The sequence below is a fragment of the Microtus pennsylvanicus genome, chromosome 13, assembly GCF_037038515.1.
Source record: "Microtus pennsylvanicus isolate mMicPen1 chromosome 13, mMicPen1.hap1, whole genome shotgun sequence".
NCBI classification, from domain to species: Eukaryota; Metazoa; Chordata; class Mammalia; order Rodentia; family Cricetidae; genus Microtus; species Microtus pennsylvanicus.
Window position 1 is genome coordinate 69,344,595 of NC_134591.1, and position 13,915 is coordinate 69,358,509.

A 13,915-nucleotide genomic window follows, 5' to 3' on the forward strand; every position below is an offset into this window, starting at 1 on the left:
GAGCTACAGACTATGGCTAGCTTTTACATATCTTTAATTTTACTTGCCTTGTTTTTTTTTTAATATTTATTTATTTATTATGTATACAATTTTCTGTCTGTGTGTATGCCTGAAGGCCAGAAGAGGGCGCCAGACCTCTTTACAGATGGTTGTGAGCCACCATGTGGTTGCTGGGAATCGAACTCGGGTCCTTTGGAAGAGCAGGCAATGCTCTTAACCACTGAGCCATCTCTCCAGCCCCTTGCCTTGTTTTTTTAAGGTACTTTTTATTTTGAGATGGGGTTTTGCTGTGTAGCCCAGGCTGGCCTTGAACCTAGGAGAATTCTGCATTAACCTCCCAAATTCTGGGATTACAGACAGGAGCTACCACAGCTGTCGTTAAACCTTTGTTTATCAAGTAAAGACAGCTGACATTCTTTATCATATTCCTTTATTCTCACTGAAGTGAGTTAACTATTTCAGGCTTGGTGGTCAGACCTAGACCTGTACTTGCCACACAGTGCCCTGCTACTGAGTTATAGTCTCAGCGCTCTTTTACTTTAGACAAGGTCTCACTAAGTTGTCTAGATAGGTCTTTTTTTTTTTTTTTTTTGGTTTTTCGAGACAGGGTTTCTCTGTGGTTTTGGAGCCTGTCCTGGAACTAGCTCTTGTAGACCAGGCTGGTCTTGAACTCACAGAGATCCGCCTGCCTCTGCCTCCCGAGTGCTGGGATTAAAGGCGTGCGCCACTCGTTGGAGAGATGGCTCAGCCGTTAAAGGCTAGGCTCACAACCATAAATATAAAGGCGTGTGCCACCACCGCCCGGCTAGATAGGTCTTGAAGTACCCACCAGGCCTAGCTGAAAGAGTGCTTTTTTTCAGAAGTCAGTATGGGTTCAGATGCCGTTGGGAGTGCATGGGGGATGAGTGCTCAGAGGTTATGAAGCCTAGGGAAGAGGTTGCAGAGTATGCGTTGGCTTGGCTTGTTGCTGCTTTTCTCATTTGTTGTGACTGCCTTAAACTAACTGGTCACATGCATTCACAAAGTCTTGTAGAGGTGGAGCTTGAAACTTTCCTTTCATGAAGGCAAATATGAGGCAAACACCATTTCTGTTCTTAACCTATAGTAGAGAAGGAGCTTTGCTTACAGTCCCAGAGGGAATGACGTCTGGATGCTTGTCACCTGTAGTGTCTGGACATACACTTGAAGTCTTCTCCATTTTCGTTTATGGATGAAAACTTTACTTTTGTATTGATTGGTGAAGATTGGTATTGATCAGAACACTTGTGGTCTATACCAAGGGTTGCTTACTGTTTTAAAAGTAATAATGATAGTGGGTGGAGATGGCATCTTGTTGCACTATTATGCAAACACAGCATTTAATGCCTTTTGTTAGAGAAGTCCTTTGTTGCTGCAGCCTTCTGAAAAACACCTGGTACAAATGTCTGTCTGAACTCCTTTACCCCCTCTCTTTTCCTGAGACAGAGTTTGGCTGAGACTCTAGTCTTCACATCACAGAGATCCACCTGTCTCTGCCTCCTGAGTGCTGAGATTAAAGGTGAGTGCCACCACCTTCCGGCACAGATGTCTTTTGGGTTTTTTGTTTGTTTTGGCTTTTGGTTTTTCGAGGCAGGGTTTCTCTGTGTAGCTTCTGAGCCTGCCCTGGAACTCATCTGTAGGCCAGGCTGGCCTCAAACTCACATTGATCCGCCTGCCTCTGCCTCTCGAGTGCTGGGATTAAAGGCATGTGCCACTCCCGCCCACAGATGTCTGTCTTAACCCTTTCTGCTCTCCCATCAGACAAAACTGATGCAATTATCCTTGAGATAGATAACATCTACAGAGGCAGATGACAGCACATTTCGTTTCTTCTGGATGATCAATGGAATGGGAATGCAGTTCCTAGAACTCTAGTAGGAACAGCTGTGGAGTCTTACTGGCTGGTCTCTGCGGATAGACATACTCAGTAGCTCCAGGCTTGCAAAGCTTTTCAGTCGTAGATAGGCAGCTGAGGAGATGTCCCCTACAGAAGTAGACTCATCCTCCACTTCACTTGCCCTTTTTTGTTTTTCTTAAACTATATACTGTGACATTGAAAGGACTTGTATTCACCAGAAAGACAAGGAGTGCTTTCATGGTGCAGGGTCTCCAGAGCTGCTGTGCAGAGCCTTTGTTGGGTTGACGCTGGCTCTCTTGCTCGCCACTCTCGACCTCATTGTTGGCACTTTGCATCTGTATTATTTTGAGAATTTCACCTCTTTATTTAATAGTTCACAGTTGCAAAAGGAAAATCAAGTTTCTTGAAATATATGTAAACCAAAAACTTCCCTGTTATTTATTGGGAAAAGGTACCTTTTTATATCAAAGTGCCACCGTGGAAGTACTTCTTGGTCTTGTTAAAATTATATTCGATTATTTAAAACTCAGGTAATTTGCATTTAAAACTCAAGAAATTTGTTTTTGTGTGGCTGCAGCTCCCTAAGGTATTACTGTGCTTTATTTTAATTTATGAACCACAAGAGTCAATCACCAGTGTTGGACGGTATTACAGTTCACTTTTTAAAAACTTTGTGTGTGCTTGTGTGTGTGCACGTGTGCTCACAGGTGGACATTTGAGTTCAGGTTCAGTGGAGGCCAGAGGCTTTGGATCCTCCCGAAGGTGGAGTTGTGGGTGGTTGTAAGCTATCCTGGGTGGGTGCTGGGAGCTGAACTGAAGTCCCCTGCAAGAGCAGTACATGCCTTTGCGTTTTAGCACTGTTCTCACTCCGACCCTGGTAGTTCTTGTTTTTATGTTACATCGGATAAATGTGGAGTGGAGGATTATTTTAAAAAAATAATTATTTTTTCGAGATAGGGTTTCTCTGTGGCTTTGAAACCTGTCCTGAATCTAGCTCTTGTAGACCAGGCTGGCCTCGAACTCACAGAGATCCATCTGTCTCTGCCTCCCAAGTGCTGGAATTAAAGGCCTGCGCCACCACCACCCAGCAAAAATAATTATTTTTGAGACATGATCTTGCTTGGTAATCCGAGTTGGCCTATATCTGCCCCACCCCTGGTCCTGGGTGGTAGCTGTGTGTGTGCATTGGGCCCAGCTTAAAAAGTTTTGTAAGAATGCAAATAGGAATTAGGTGTAGTGGTTCTGGCCTCTAAGACTAATCTGGGGTGGCTGAGGTTGAAAGATGGAGAATTCTAGGTCAGCCTACACGGCGTGGTGAGTTTTAAGCCATTTTAGGCTATGTAACAAGGCTCTGTCTTAAAACATTGAAACTACATCAAAACTTCTAAAAAAACCTAAACAAGATAGAATCTGAATCCTGGTGACTTGGAAGGATGGGATTATAATAGAAATTCACCTGCATGCCACCAAGCTGATGTGTAAATGTGCCTTGAGGTAAAATGTGTTATTTTGCATTTTTATTGAAGTATTGGGCCTCAGTTTGATCTCTTTTGCTGGAGAGAACCCAAGCTCTTAATCTTTTAGTTGGGGGAGTGTTTGCTGTTTGTGCCTTCTCTGCTGTCAACAGGACTCGGAACCCTTTGCATTAGGCATTACTGTAGTTTTCATGACGAACCATGGTGTTTCTAGAAGTTAGCTTTAGCTCTTGTGGCGGTCGACAGGCAGCAAGTAGGGTAGCTGGTGGGTAGCTTCCTGAGGCCCATGTGATTTTGTAAATCTCTGTTAGTCTAGAATTGATATGCTTCATTCACAGGCTGAGATTGCCTGTACTCATTCACAGATTGAAAGGTTTTGTGGGATGTGAGGAATCCATCCAGAGCTGTTGGCCTATTGGGTGCTGTGTATGGCCAAGGTAAACACTTGATAGTAGTGGCTGAGGCTTGTGCTCAGCTATTCAAACCTCCCACTGCCAAATAACAGGAGGAGGGGTGGGCGAGTGAGAGAGCAAGGAGTTACTGTTTTGCTGGTGATTTGAATTGTTCTGAGTGGAGGGAGGTATGGGATGATCCCCAAGGGTTCAGTGAAGAATGTGCTGTGGCCCCTGAGGCTGCCATAGAAGACCCGCTCCAGGCAAGCAGCAGAGAGGACCACTCACTGTTGCCACTTTGTTTACTGAATGTGCCTTCTGCAGCACATACCAGTAGACATATCAGCTCATTCTTTTTCATAAAGAGCATTAATGAGTACTCATATTTCATTTCTCAAATGCACAGTGGTTCTCTGTCAGCATGAATGAAAAGCCCTTTGGATTTTGTTTGATGACCTCATTGGATGACCGATTTTGAGTTAATGTGGCATGGCACCATTGAAGGGAGGGGTCCCTGATGCTTTTCTTCCTGGAGCAATGTGCCTCTGGCCTACTCACCTAAGTTTTTCTTACTTGAAGGTACTTGACTGTAGGTGTGAGGAATGCTGAATTTCTGGCCCTGGGGGAGTATAAGAGTTTCCTAGGCAGCCTGTCTGCTGTGCATAGATAGGATCAGAGCTGTTTCAGTGAGTGCAGTAAGATTTTCCTTGTCACTTCTCATTTTACTGGTAGTTTCACTTAATGCTCCAAATCAAAGGTGGGTAACCTGTGAGCACCTCAGGTCCTATGAAGGTCGTGGGCTCCCAACTGTTGGTAGTGATGATGTGATTTAACAGTGTGCTTTCTCCAAACAGAAACACTAGTAGCAACAAGAAGACAGTTTGACTTCTCATTTAACTTTTGTGTGTATATATGTATATGTATGTGTGTGCTGTGTGTGTGTGCGGGTGTGAGGATGAGAGACTAATGCCACCTCTTTCTGACTCTTCATTTTTGAGGGAGAGTCCCTTACCAACTGCAGCTCACTGATTTGGCTAGACTATCAGCAGGGCATCCCAAAGAGCCTCGTGTTCCCCTTCTGTCCATCTTTGGAATTCCAGGCTCCCACTGTTGCTCTCGACTGTTTAACAAGCTGAGGGTCAGATTTTCATTTTTTTTTTAAGATTTATTCATTTGTTATGTATACAACATTCCTTCCATGTATACCTGCAAGCCAGAAGAGGACGCTAGATCTCATTATAGATGGCTGTGAGCCACCATGTGGTTGCTGGGAATTGAACTCAGAACCTCTGGAAGAGCAGTCAGTGCTCTTAGCCTCTGAGCCATCTCTCCACCCCCCCAGGTTTTCATTCTTGTGTGACATTTCTCCAGTGTCATGTCGTTATCATCCTCACACCCACCCCAGCTTCCTCGCACCCCCAGTTTTTTGACACAGAATGAGATAGGGTCTCTCTGAATAGCCCTGGTTGTCCTGGAAATCATTTTGCCCTGCCTCCAGAATGTTGAGATTAAAGGTATTCTCCACTACACACTGCTTGCCCTTTGTTTTTTGTTTTTGCTATGTTCTAGGATGGCCTAGAGCAATTTATAATCCTCTTTCTTTAGCCTTTTGATTATTGGGTTTCCAAGTGTGTGTGCCTCACCAAGCTCTCACATTTAATGTATTTGATAAGACAGCAAAAGCTACTAATTTTAATAAACCCAACTCTTTGGACATACACCATCTTTTTAATATTCTGTGTGATAAGCTGGGAGTTACATGTAAGGGACTATTCATATATTGTTCTTACCTAAAAACACATACACCTGGCCACTGTGATACACATCTGTAATTCCGGTACTGGAGAGATGGAGGCAGGAGGTTTTCAGGTCCAGTTTAGCTTGGGCTACATAGATTCTATTTTCACAAATCAAAGAATTTCAAATATAATCAAAATAATTTTCTACCCTTCTGAAGACATCTTGTTCTTGTAGCTCTATGTAGATAACAGATTAACCAGCTTAGGTGGGGTTTGCAGCATTCTTGTGAGTTGCACTCAGAGTTGGGTTTGTCACATTGATGTACAATTATAAACTACACACCTGCAGTTCAAGCTAAGAAACAGCTAAGGGACTGGGGAGTAGTCCCAGCGATAGAGTATGCCGCTGCTGCAAAAGGCCCGAGAAGGGCACCCAGCACTCTGCTCTGCTCTGTCAGCTCCAGGGCATCTGAGTTCTCTTCTGGCTTTCCAGGGATCTACTGTCCTCCTGCCCTCCGATGGCTCCCATACATACCTGCTTCACGCTAACAAGTACAAATAAATCTTTAAAAAAAAATTGTGAAAAATTAAAAAAAAAAGTTTGCTTCCTTCTTTCAGCTCAAAGGGTTATAAGGAGCCTGTGACTTAAGCTATGTAAGAACTGCACTCAGCTGCAGGCTGGTGGAATCACTTCTGGAACTCACCTGTCTCTGAACAGAACAGATCCCCAGTGCTTGTCTCTGGCTGACCCCTCTCAGGGTTTTAAGTGGAGAGATGGTCTAAACAGCAGCCTAACTGAAAGTTAATAAAATACTTGTTTAGTGGTTTTTTTTTTTTAAAAAATAATAATTTGTTTTTACTTTATGTGCATTGATGTTTTGCTTATGTGTATGTCTGTGTGAGGTTGTTGGATTCCCTGTAACTGGAGCAATAGACAGTTAGGAACTTCCTGTACGGGTGCTGAGGATTGATCCTGGGTCTTCTGGAAGATCAGCTGGTGCTCTTAACCTCTGAGCCATCTCTCCAGCCCCCTATTTGGAATTTTTAAGAATTTCAATTTAGCCGGGCAGTGGTGGTGCATACCTTTATTCCCAGCACTTGGGAATGGCTCTCTCTGAGTTTGAGGCTGTCCTGGTCTACAGAGCGAGTTCCAGGACAGCCAGTGCTGATATATAGAGAAACTCTGCCTCGGAAAACAAACAGACAAAAAAAATTCCATTTAAATTATTTTTCTTATTTCTTATTTATTGTGTGTGTCTTCGTGCGTGTGTGTGCCTGCACTTGCAGGAGCCCATAAGTAGAGGTGGTTGTGAGCTGCCTGATATGAGTACTGGGAACTGAGCTCAGTTTCTTTGGGAGACCAGTGAGTGCTGGCTTAGCTGTCTTCTCAGCTCCCTTAGTTTTTGCTAAGAGTTCTCTGTCTAGTCCTGATATTAGTACTGGGAACTGAGCTCAGTTTCTATGAGAGACCAATGAGTGCTGGCTTAGCTGTCTTCTCAGCTCCCTTAGTTTTTGCTAAGAGATCTCTGTCTAGTCCTGGCTTAGCTCTGGGATTACAGTCACCACACCGAGCTCCTTTTTTTCATTGTTTGGACTTGTAGCCAGACTTGAGCTACATTGTTTGATTCCTATTTGACTTTTTTAAAAAAAAATTATTTTTTGATAGTACTGCAGTTTTGTTTTATGTAAGCAGCGTTTAGTTATTTGTAGAATATAAAAATGAAATGAGCATTCTTCATTGTAGAAACAGGAAGAAAGTTTGTTCTGTAACGTAGGCAAATGATGCTCTAGCATTCTTGTTATTATAGTCATCCGGTTGGTTAGCAGGGGAACAGAAAGCGGAGTCTTGACTGGCTCAGCCTCAGCTTCTCAGGCAGAGTCCTGAACTCCTTGAGAACTGCTTCTCCCATGATGAGAATTAGGTCCTTCCTGTAAAAAAGCTGTGGCAATTGGAAGCACAGAAGAAAGTATGGCTCCGTTTCCACCTGCCTTGCAAATGTAGAGCTCGTGTGAAGAGTTGTGAGCTCATAATGAGGGCATTGTCTTTGAACTTGTTAGGCTTCTGCATTTTATAGTGTGTGTGTGTTTAGGATGTATGTATACCATATGTGTTTGTGGATTGTGTGGAGAGTATGTGAAGTTTGTGCTGTGTGTGGTGTGTATATATACCATGTGTACTTGGATTGTGTGGAGAATGGATAGTGTGTGCAGAGTGTGTGTAGGATGTGTGTGTATAGTGTGTGCAGTGTGTATGTGTATAGTGTGCATATTTAGTGCAGAGTATGTATGTATAGTGTGTATACATGTATAGTGTGCTTTGTGAGTGTATGTGCTATGTGTGTATAGTGTATATATATATGGATTATGTTTGGGTAGATTGTGGGTGTAAAGTGTGTGTACTTGCAGTGTGCTTGCGGATTGTGTGGAGAATGTGGGTGTGGGTGTGAAGGGTGCATGTGGATTGAGTGGTATGCATGTTGTGTGTGGTTAAAATGAAATGGTTCCTTTGTGAAATGTTTCAGCTCCATTGCTTCCCAGGACAGCAAGTGCGCACACAAAATATTTAACTGTTGTGTGAGGTTGCTAGTTTAAAAACTGTCTAGAGACCACTGTAGTCTCTTTAGACATTTTAATGACTAAAACAGAGGGTGTGTTTGTTTTGTTTGCAGTCTTCTAAGCTGCTGCTTGGAAATAAAGAATCTACTAATGAATGATTCAGACTTTGGCAACTTTGAGTCATTCTTAAAATACAAACAAACAAACATCCACTACTTTTTTCTTTTACTCTTATTTATAGTTTTTAAAGATTTAATTCATGTGTATGAGTGTTTTGTGCGTGCGTGTGTGTATGCATGTATGTATGGAAAGCACATGCATTCTTGGTATCTGTAGAGGTCAGAAGAGGGAATTAGATCCTGTGGACTGCTGTAAGCCACCGTGTGGGTGTTGGGAAGTAAACCCAGGTCCTCTGTAAGAACAGCAAGTGTTCTTAACTCCTAAGCCATGTCTCTGGCTCTCTTTTCTTTTTGAAGCAATAGTTTCAGTAAAGTGTTACCCTGGCTGGCCTTGGACTCACTCACTCCTTTGACCATTCTGGCCTTGAACTTTCAGTGGTCTCCTGCTTCTGCCTCTCTAGTACTGGGTCACAGTTAACAGCCACTACACCTGCAGTAGCTCTTTTATTGTCTTCCCAACTCTCTCAGTGAATTAGAAAGAAGCATTATACAAGAAGTATTAAGTGTTTGTTAAATTGAGGAAAATTTTTTCATTTGGGATTAGTGATACAATAATTAAAAATGAATTAGTCATGAATTAGCCAACTGGAATCTGACTACAGATTCCGCTTGTTGGAGTTAAAAAGAAATAGGTAAAATTCACATAATTTGTATCATTTGTGTTTATTGTAGAGAGACATAATCCGGCATGCATTTGTGTCATTCAGGGACAGTGCTGTGATCTTTTCCCTTTCACGTAAGCCACATCGTGTAGCATTTCTTCTTAAAATGGTACCACATCATCTAGGACAGCGCTTGTCTCCTAGTTTGAAGTTTATCATTAAATAAAATGATAGTCTTTTGTCTTTTAATGCAATGTTGTCTTTGTATTCTGAAATATTTTAAGTGACTGGTGGAGAATCTCTATTTAAAAGTGAGAAATTTGCTGGGTGGCGGTGGTACATTACCTTTAATCCCAGCACATAGGTAGAGGCAGGTGGATCTCTTGAGTTAAAGGGCAGCCTGGTCTACAGAGTAAGTTCCTTAAGGCAGCCCTGTTTCTGCTATGCTGGAGGTGCCAGTTGTGGTCTGTTGACCTTGCTTGCACTTCTTTTCTGTCTAAAGGTGGTAGAGTCTCATAATGGGCCTACAGTTTGGGGACTCAGTCATTGTTTTCATTTCCAATGGAAGGTTATTGTGGGAAGCAATTTTGGAGAAATTGCTTATCACGATAGGAAATTTGAAATACTTGAGTTTCCAGTTTCTTGGGAGGGATAAGTGTACAGCACCACAGGTTGGCTAAAAAAGAAAAGTGGGTCATTGGCAGAATTTTCTCTAGCTGCTAAGCAATTCTGTTTGTGTACTCGCCTCCTTAACTCGCTTTCCAGGATTCCTAGAGGACCCGTACAGCAGCCTCTGGAGGATCGGATCTTCCCTCCCACCGTCTCTGCAGTCTACAGCACAGTAAGCATTCCAAGTGTCTGTCATGTCTGTGTGCACACATTAGTGCTTGGAATTTCTGGTAGTGTTGGATTGACATAGGCTTCAAGTAGAAGATTAATAAATTCTCAGTAGAATTAGATGTATATCATGTGACCGTTGTAATCTAAGAGTGGAAGTGGGGTGAACACCGTAATGTGGTTGGCTGGACTTCCACATCTGCCCGTTCCCCTCTCTCTATAGTTATTAAACCCTGACTTCTGTTGTGCAGTGTTGGGGACATAGAGCAAGTCCTTGCGCGTATTCTACCATGCAGCCGTGCTTCCACTCCCTTGGAATTAATAATTTTTACACCGAACTTAAATTATTATTCTCTAATTTGTACTTGTTTTATGTGTATGGTGTTGTCTGCATGTGTACCTGTACACCTGTGTGTTCAGATCTCCTGGGGCTGGAGTTGGAAATGATTGTCTCCGCCGTGTTGGTGCTGGAATCCTTTCTGAGGCCTCTGCAAGAGCCGCAGTGAGTGCTCTTAGCCACCGAGTCTTCTCTCCAGCCCCTGAATTTTAATTTTTATTGACTACTTTTTTTTTTCTGTATTTTTGAGACAGGGTTTCTCTGTGGCTTTGGAGCCTGTCCTGGAACTAGCTCTGTTGACCAGGCTGGTCTCGAACTCACAGAGATCCACCTGCCTCTGCCTCCCGAGTGCTGGGATTAAAGGTGTGTGCCACCATCGCCCGGCTACATATATTTTTTTTAGTTTTATTTTCCAGACAGGTTTTCTCTGTGTAGCCCTGGCTGTCCTGGAACTTGATCTATAGACCAGGCTGGCCTTGAACTCACAGTTTTCCTTTTCTTAATTGTTTTTTCCTTTACCTTTTCTATCCCTGATTCCATATAAAATATGCATAGATATTGGCTAAGTGAACCCAAGAGGAGGTTTGAATTATGTTTTGAATGACGAATTTGTAAGAAAGGTTCGTTTTATAGTTTAAAAATTCAGTTACTAAAATGATGTTCTCCAGTGAACCTATGAGAATTTAAGAGACATGGTGACATACCTGTCTATTAATATCCTGTTCTCTATCTGCCGTTTACTCCTGTTCTGAAAGGAAACTAGAGTCTGACAGAAATGGGGCAATAAATGGTTGCAATCCAAAGTAATATGATTCTTAATAGTTTGAGTTCTGAATCAGTTTAGTTCTTGTACAGTAGTAGAGATTGAACCCAGGGTTTCAGAAATGCTAGGCAAGTGCATGCAGCTCAAAGTTGGAGCATTCGTCTTTTAACAAAATAAAGGCTTACATTGTTCAGGTGTTGTATTCAGTGCTTTGGTGGAAACAGTAAGATAAAAGGGTAGAGGATGGATATGCTCCCCTAGCTAACGCGCTCAAGGAAATTCTCTTGGAAAAGGCATTTAGGGAACTAGAAAGCCTGGAGTGGCAGTGCATACTTTAATGCCAATACTGGGGAGGCTGAGGCAGAAAGATCCCTAGTTCCATGCTAGTGTGAGCTACTTAGTAGACACTTGGTCTAGCATGTGCATAGTTCTGGAAGTGCATAGTTTTTGCTGCCAAGAAAAACAAAATAAAATAAAATTGATGATTTCTAGAGAAAGAGCACCCCTGCAGTACAGAACCCCTGGGATGGCTGTAGGTTAGCAGAGTCTTCAAAACCACAGATGCTGGTGTGGAGAGAGGTTGGACTTGGGGCATCAGATAACATGGGGAATTATAGACTGTGTAGAGGTTTTGAAACTTAGACCTGGTATAATGAAATACAAAAAGAGGAGAAAGAGAAATAGAACTAATTTGCCTTTTAGAGTGTCACTGTTTTAAAGGTGTGCACCACCACTGCCCAGCTATTTCTGTTTTTAATGTCTAGTTGTTTCTGTATTTTGTGAGCGGTCCCAGACTATTAGAGTGAAGTCTGCCTTAGACTTCCTGGTAGCAGGTTTCTTCTTCAACTTAAAAATTACATTTATTTTACTTGAGATCTGGAAATGCCTCTACCTCTGGAGTGCTTTCATTTTTAATGAATTATTTGCATTCTTGTTTGTTTTGCATCAGTGTCCACTATATATCTCTGGTTGTTCTGGAGCTTGCTGTATATGCCGGGCTGGCTTTATGTTTTCAAAGATCCTCCTGACTCTGCCTCTAGAGTGCTGGGAGTAAAGGTGTTTGTCAATACACCTGGCAAATTATTATAGTCTTAATGGTTGAAGATTCCCAGTCCAGACTTTTCTATTATTGTACATATTGTTGCCAGTGAGTAGGGGAGTATGTGGCTGGGGTCTTTGAGGTTTTAGTGCCCCCGTCCAAGCATCAGGATTCTGTATTTGGTCATTATTTTTCTGTAGGTTCATTTTCCCCATTTCTGTGTCAGCAAATAAAGGCTAACCCTCCCTCATTCCCTACCTACACTGACATGCAGTGCCATATAATGTTTGAATTGAGTTGGTTAAATTCTTTAAAGGCAGTAGTATTCCTGGCCAAAGCTCTCAGCACTCTGCTTTTTTATTGACTGGTCATCTTCTGTAGACTTGAGTAGTCACTTCTGATAGATAGTCTGCCAGTCATCTAAAGAATACCCGCAGTTGGACAAGCCTATTGGAATGACTCCATGTGTCAGTTAGGTTATTTTGTATTCATTTATTTTAAATATTTATCAAAGATAAGTCATTTGAGAGATCGATTCCATTAATGAACCATGAACATTCAAACAAATAGTTGAAAAGTTGTACTAGGGTATTCAGGGTAGAGGAGAGATGACAGCTGGGGGAGGCGGTAGCTGATGTGCAGTGTGTTAGCTGTTAACTCTCTGTGGCTGTGCAGTCTGTCTGTCGTGTGTTTAATTCTGTCTTTTGTCTTTAGAGAAATTAGAATTTCTGACTGTTAAGCCTGCTATGTGGATTGCAGTCACACTTTCAGGGTGGAAGTCTGTCTTCAGAGTGACTGGAAGGAAGGCTTTTCTAGTCATTCATTTTCAGAGATTCCTGTGTTACTTAAGTTACTCTTCAGAGATGAATTACTTTCTTGCTGTTACAGTTTTGATTTTTGTAAGTAGTTTATACTTTATATGTCATTTAGTCCCGGCTCTTCCATCCTGTAGCTGTATGTAATGTTTAGAAAATCCTGTTTTTTCAAAATTTCCCCAGCCTCTGAGTATTGAGTAGACTAGCAGTCAGTGGAGATCCTACTGCCGAGAAGCCTGGCCTGGCCCAGTCAGTTCTTGTTGAGCAGTAGTGTCCATCCAGGTGAGAGTCTGCTTGACTGTGCTATCCCCACCGAATAACAGTCCATTGTTTTAAACCTGTGGCGTGGTGATTTATTTATACACATTGAGACAAAACTGGTGCACAGTGCTCTGCACACTCAGAATGTGCACATTGGTAATTGTTATGAGAGCCCGCAAGCATCCTCAGTGAGGGTGAAATGGTTAGCATTCATCCCAAGAAGACCAAGGCTGACTGAGGAGCCAAGGCTACTCTTTAACCCACAGTTTTTCTGTCTCATTCGCCCGAATGCTAGTGTTTGGGTGTGGCCATGGGCCTTTTCTTTTCTTTCTTTTTTTTTTTTTTTTTGGCAGGGTCTTGCTATATAGCTGAAGCAGGACAAGAACTTAGCATGTATCTTAGACTGGCCTAAAACTCATGGCATCTTCCTATCTCAGCCTCCCAAAATGTTGCATTTGCAGATATGAGCTGTATTCCACTTTTTGGATCTCTCTCTCTCTCTCTCTGTGCATTCCATATGTGTGCATGTGCACGTTGTGTACTAGAGTGACAGAATTGAACCTGATGGAACTCGTAGACCCCAGTGGTTGATGTAGGGCGGCTTATTTATTGTTTTCTATTGATCATTTATTCTGGTTTGTTTGTTTATAAGACATGGCCTCACTATGTAGCTCTGGTTCTCCTGGAACAAGATTGCCCCTGCTTCCTAAGTGCTGGGATTAAGCATGTGCCTCTGTTCTGGGTTTCTACCTTGTCTTCTAAGGGAGTCTCTCATTGAGTCTGTGGCTACTGTAGCAGCTTGACTAACTGGCCAGAAACTCTTGGAATATACTGTCAGCACCTTAGGGCCTTAGAGGCTGCTTGTTACCGGTCTGGGTCTGCCTTCCTGTCTGTCTTTGTATCTGCCAATTAATGGCATTTATGAAAGTTTAGATTTTTCATTAATATTTAATGTGGATTTCTCATTAAATGTTAAATCAGATACCTAATTAAAATATTATTTAATATGTATTTGCTTGATTTCCTCCTTTAGAAGGAGGATTA

At 42.3% G+C, this 13,915-nt stretch overlaps 1 protein-coding gene across 20 annotated transcripts in view; it reads left to right on the forward strand.

Moving 5' to 3' along the window:
* The window catches only part of Eif4g3 (eukaryotic translation initiation factor 4 gamma 3), a 226,727-nt gene that overhangs the window by 44,557 nt on the left and 168,255 nt on the right, over positions 1-13,915 (forward strand). For all 20 annotated transcript variants that reach the window (XR_012907440.1, XM_075945434.1, XM_075945413.1 and 17 more), the window contains exon 2: positions 9,585-9,660. Coding sequence is in view for 19 of the 20 variants with exons in the window: in XM_075945434.1 (XP_075801549.1) it covers positions 9,585-9,660 (76 nt within the window). In the remaining variant the exon portion in view is untranslated. The remainder of the gene's footprint in view (positions 1-9,584; positions 9,661-13,915) is intronic.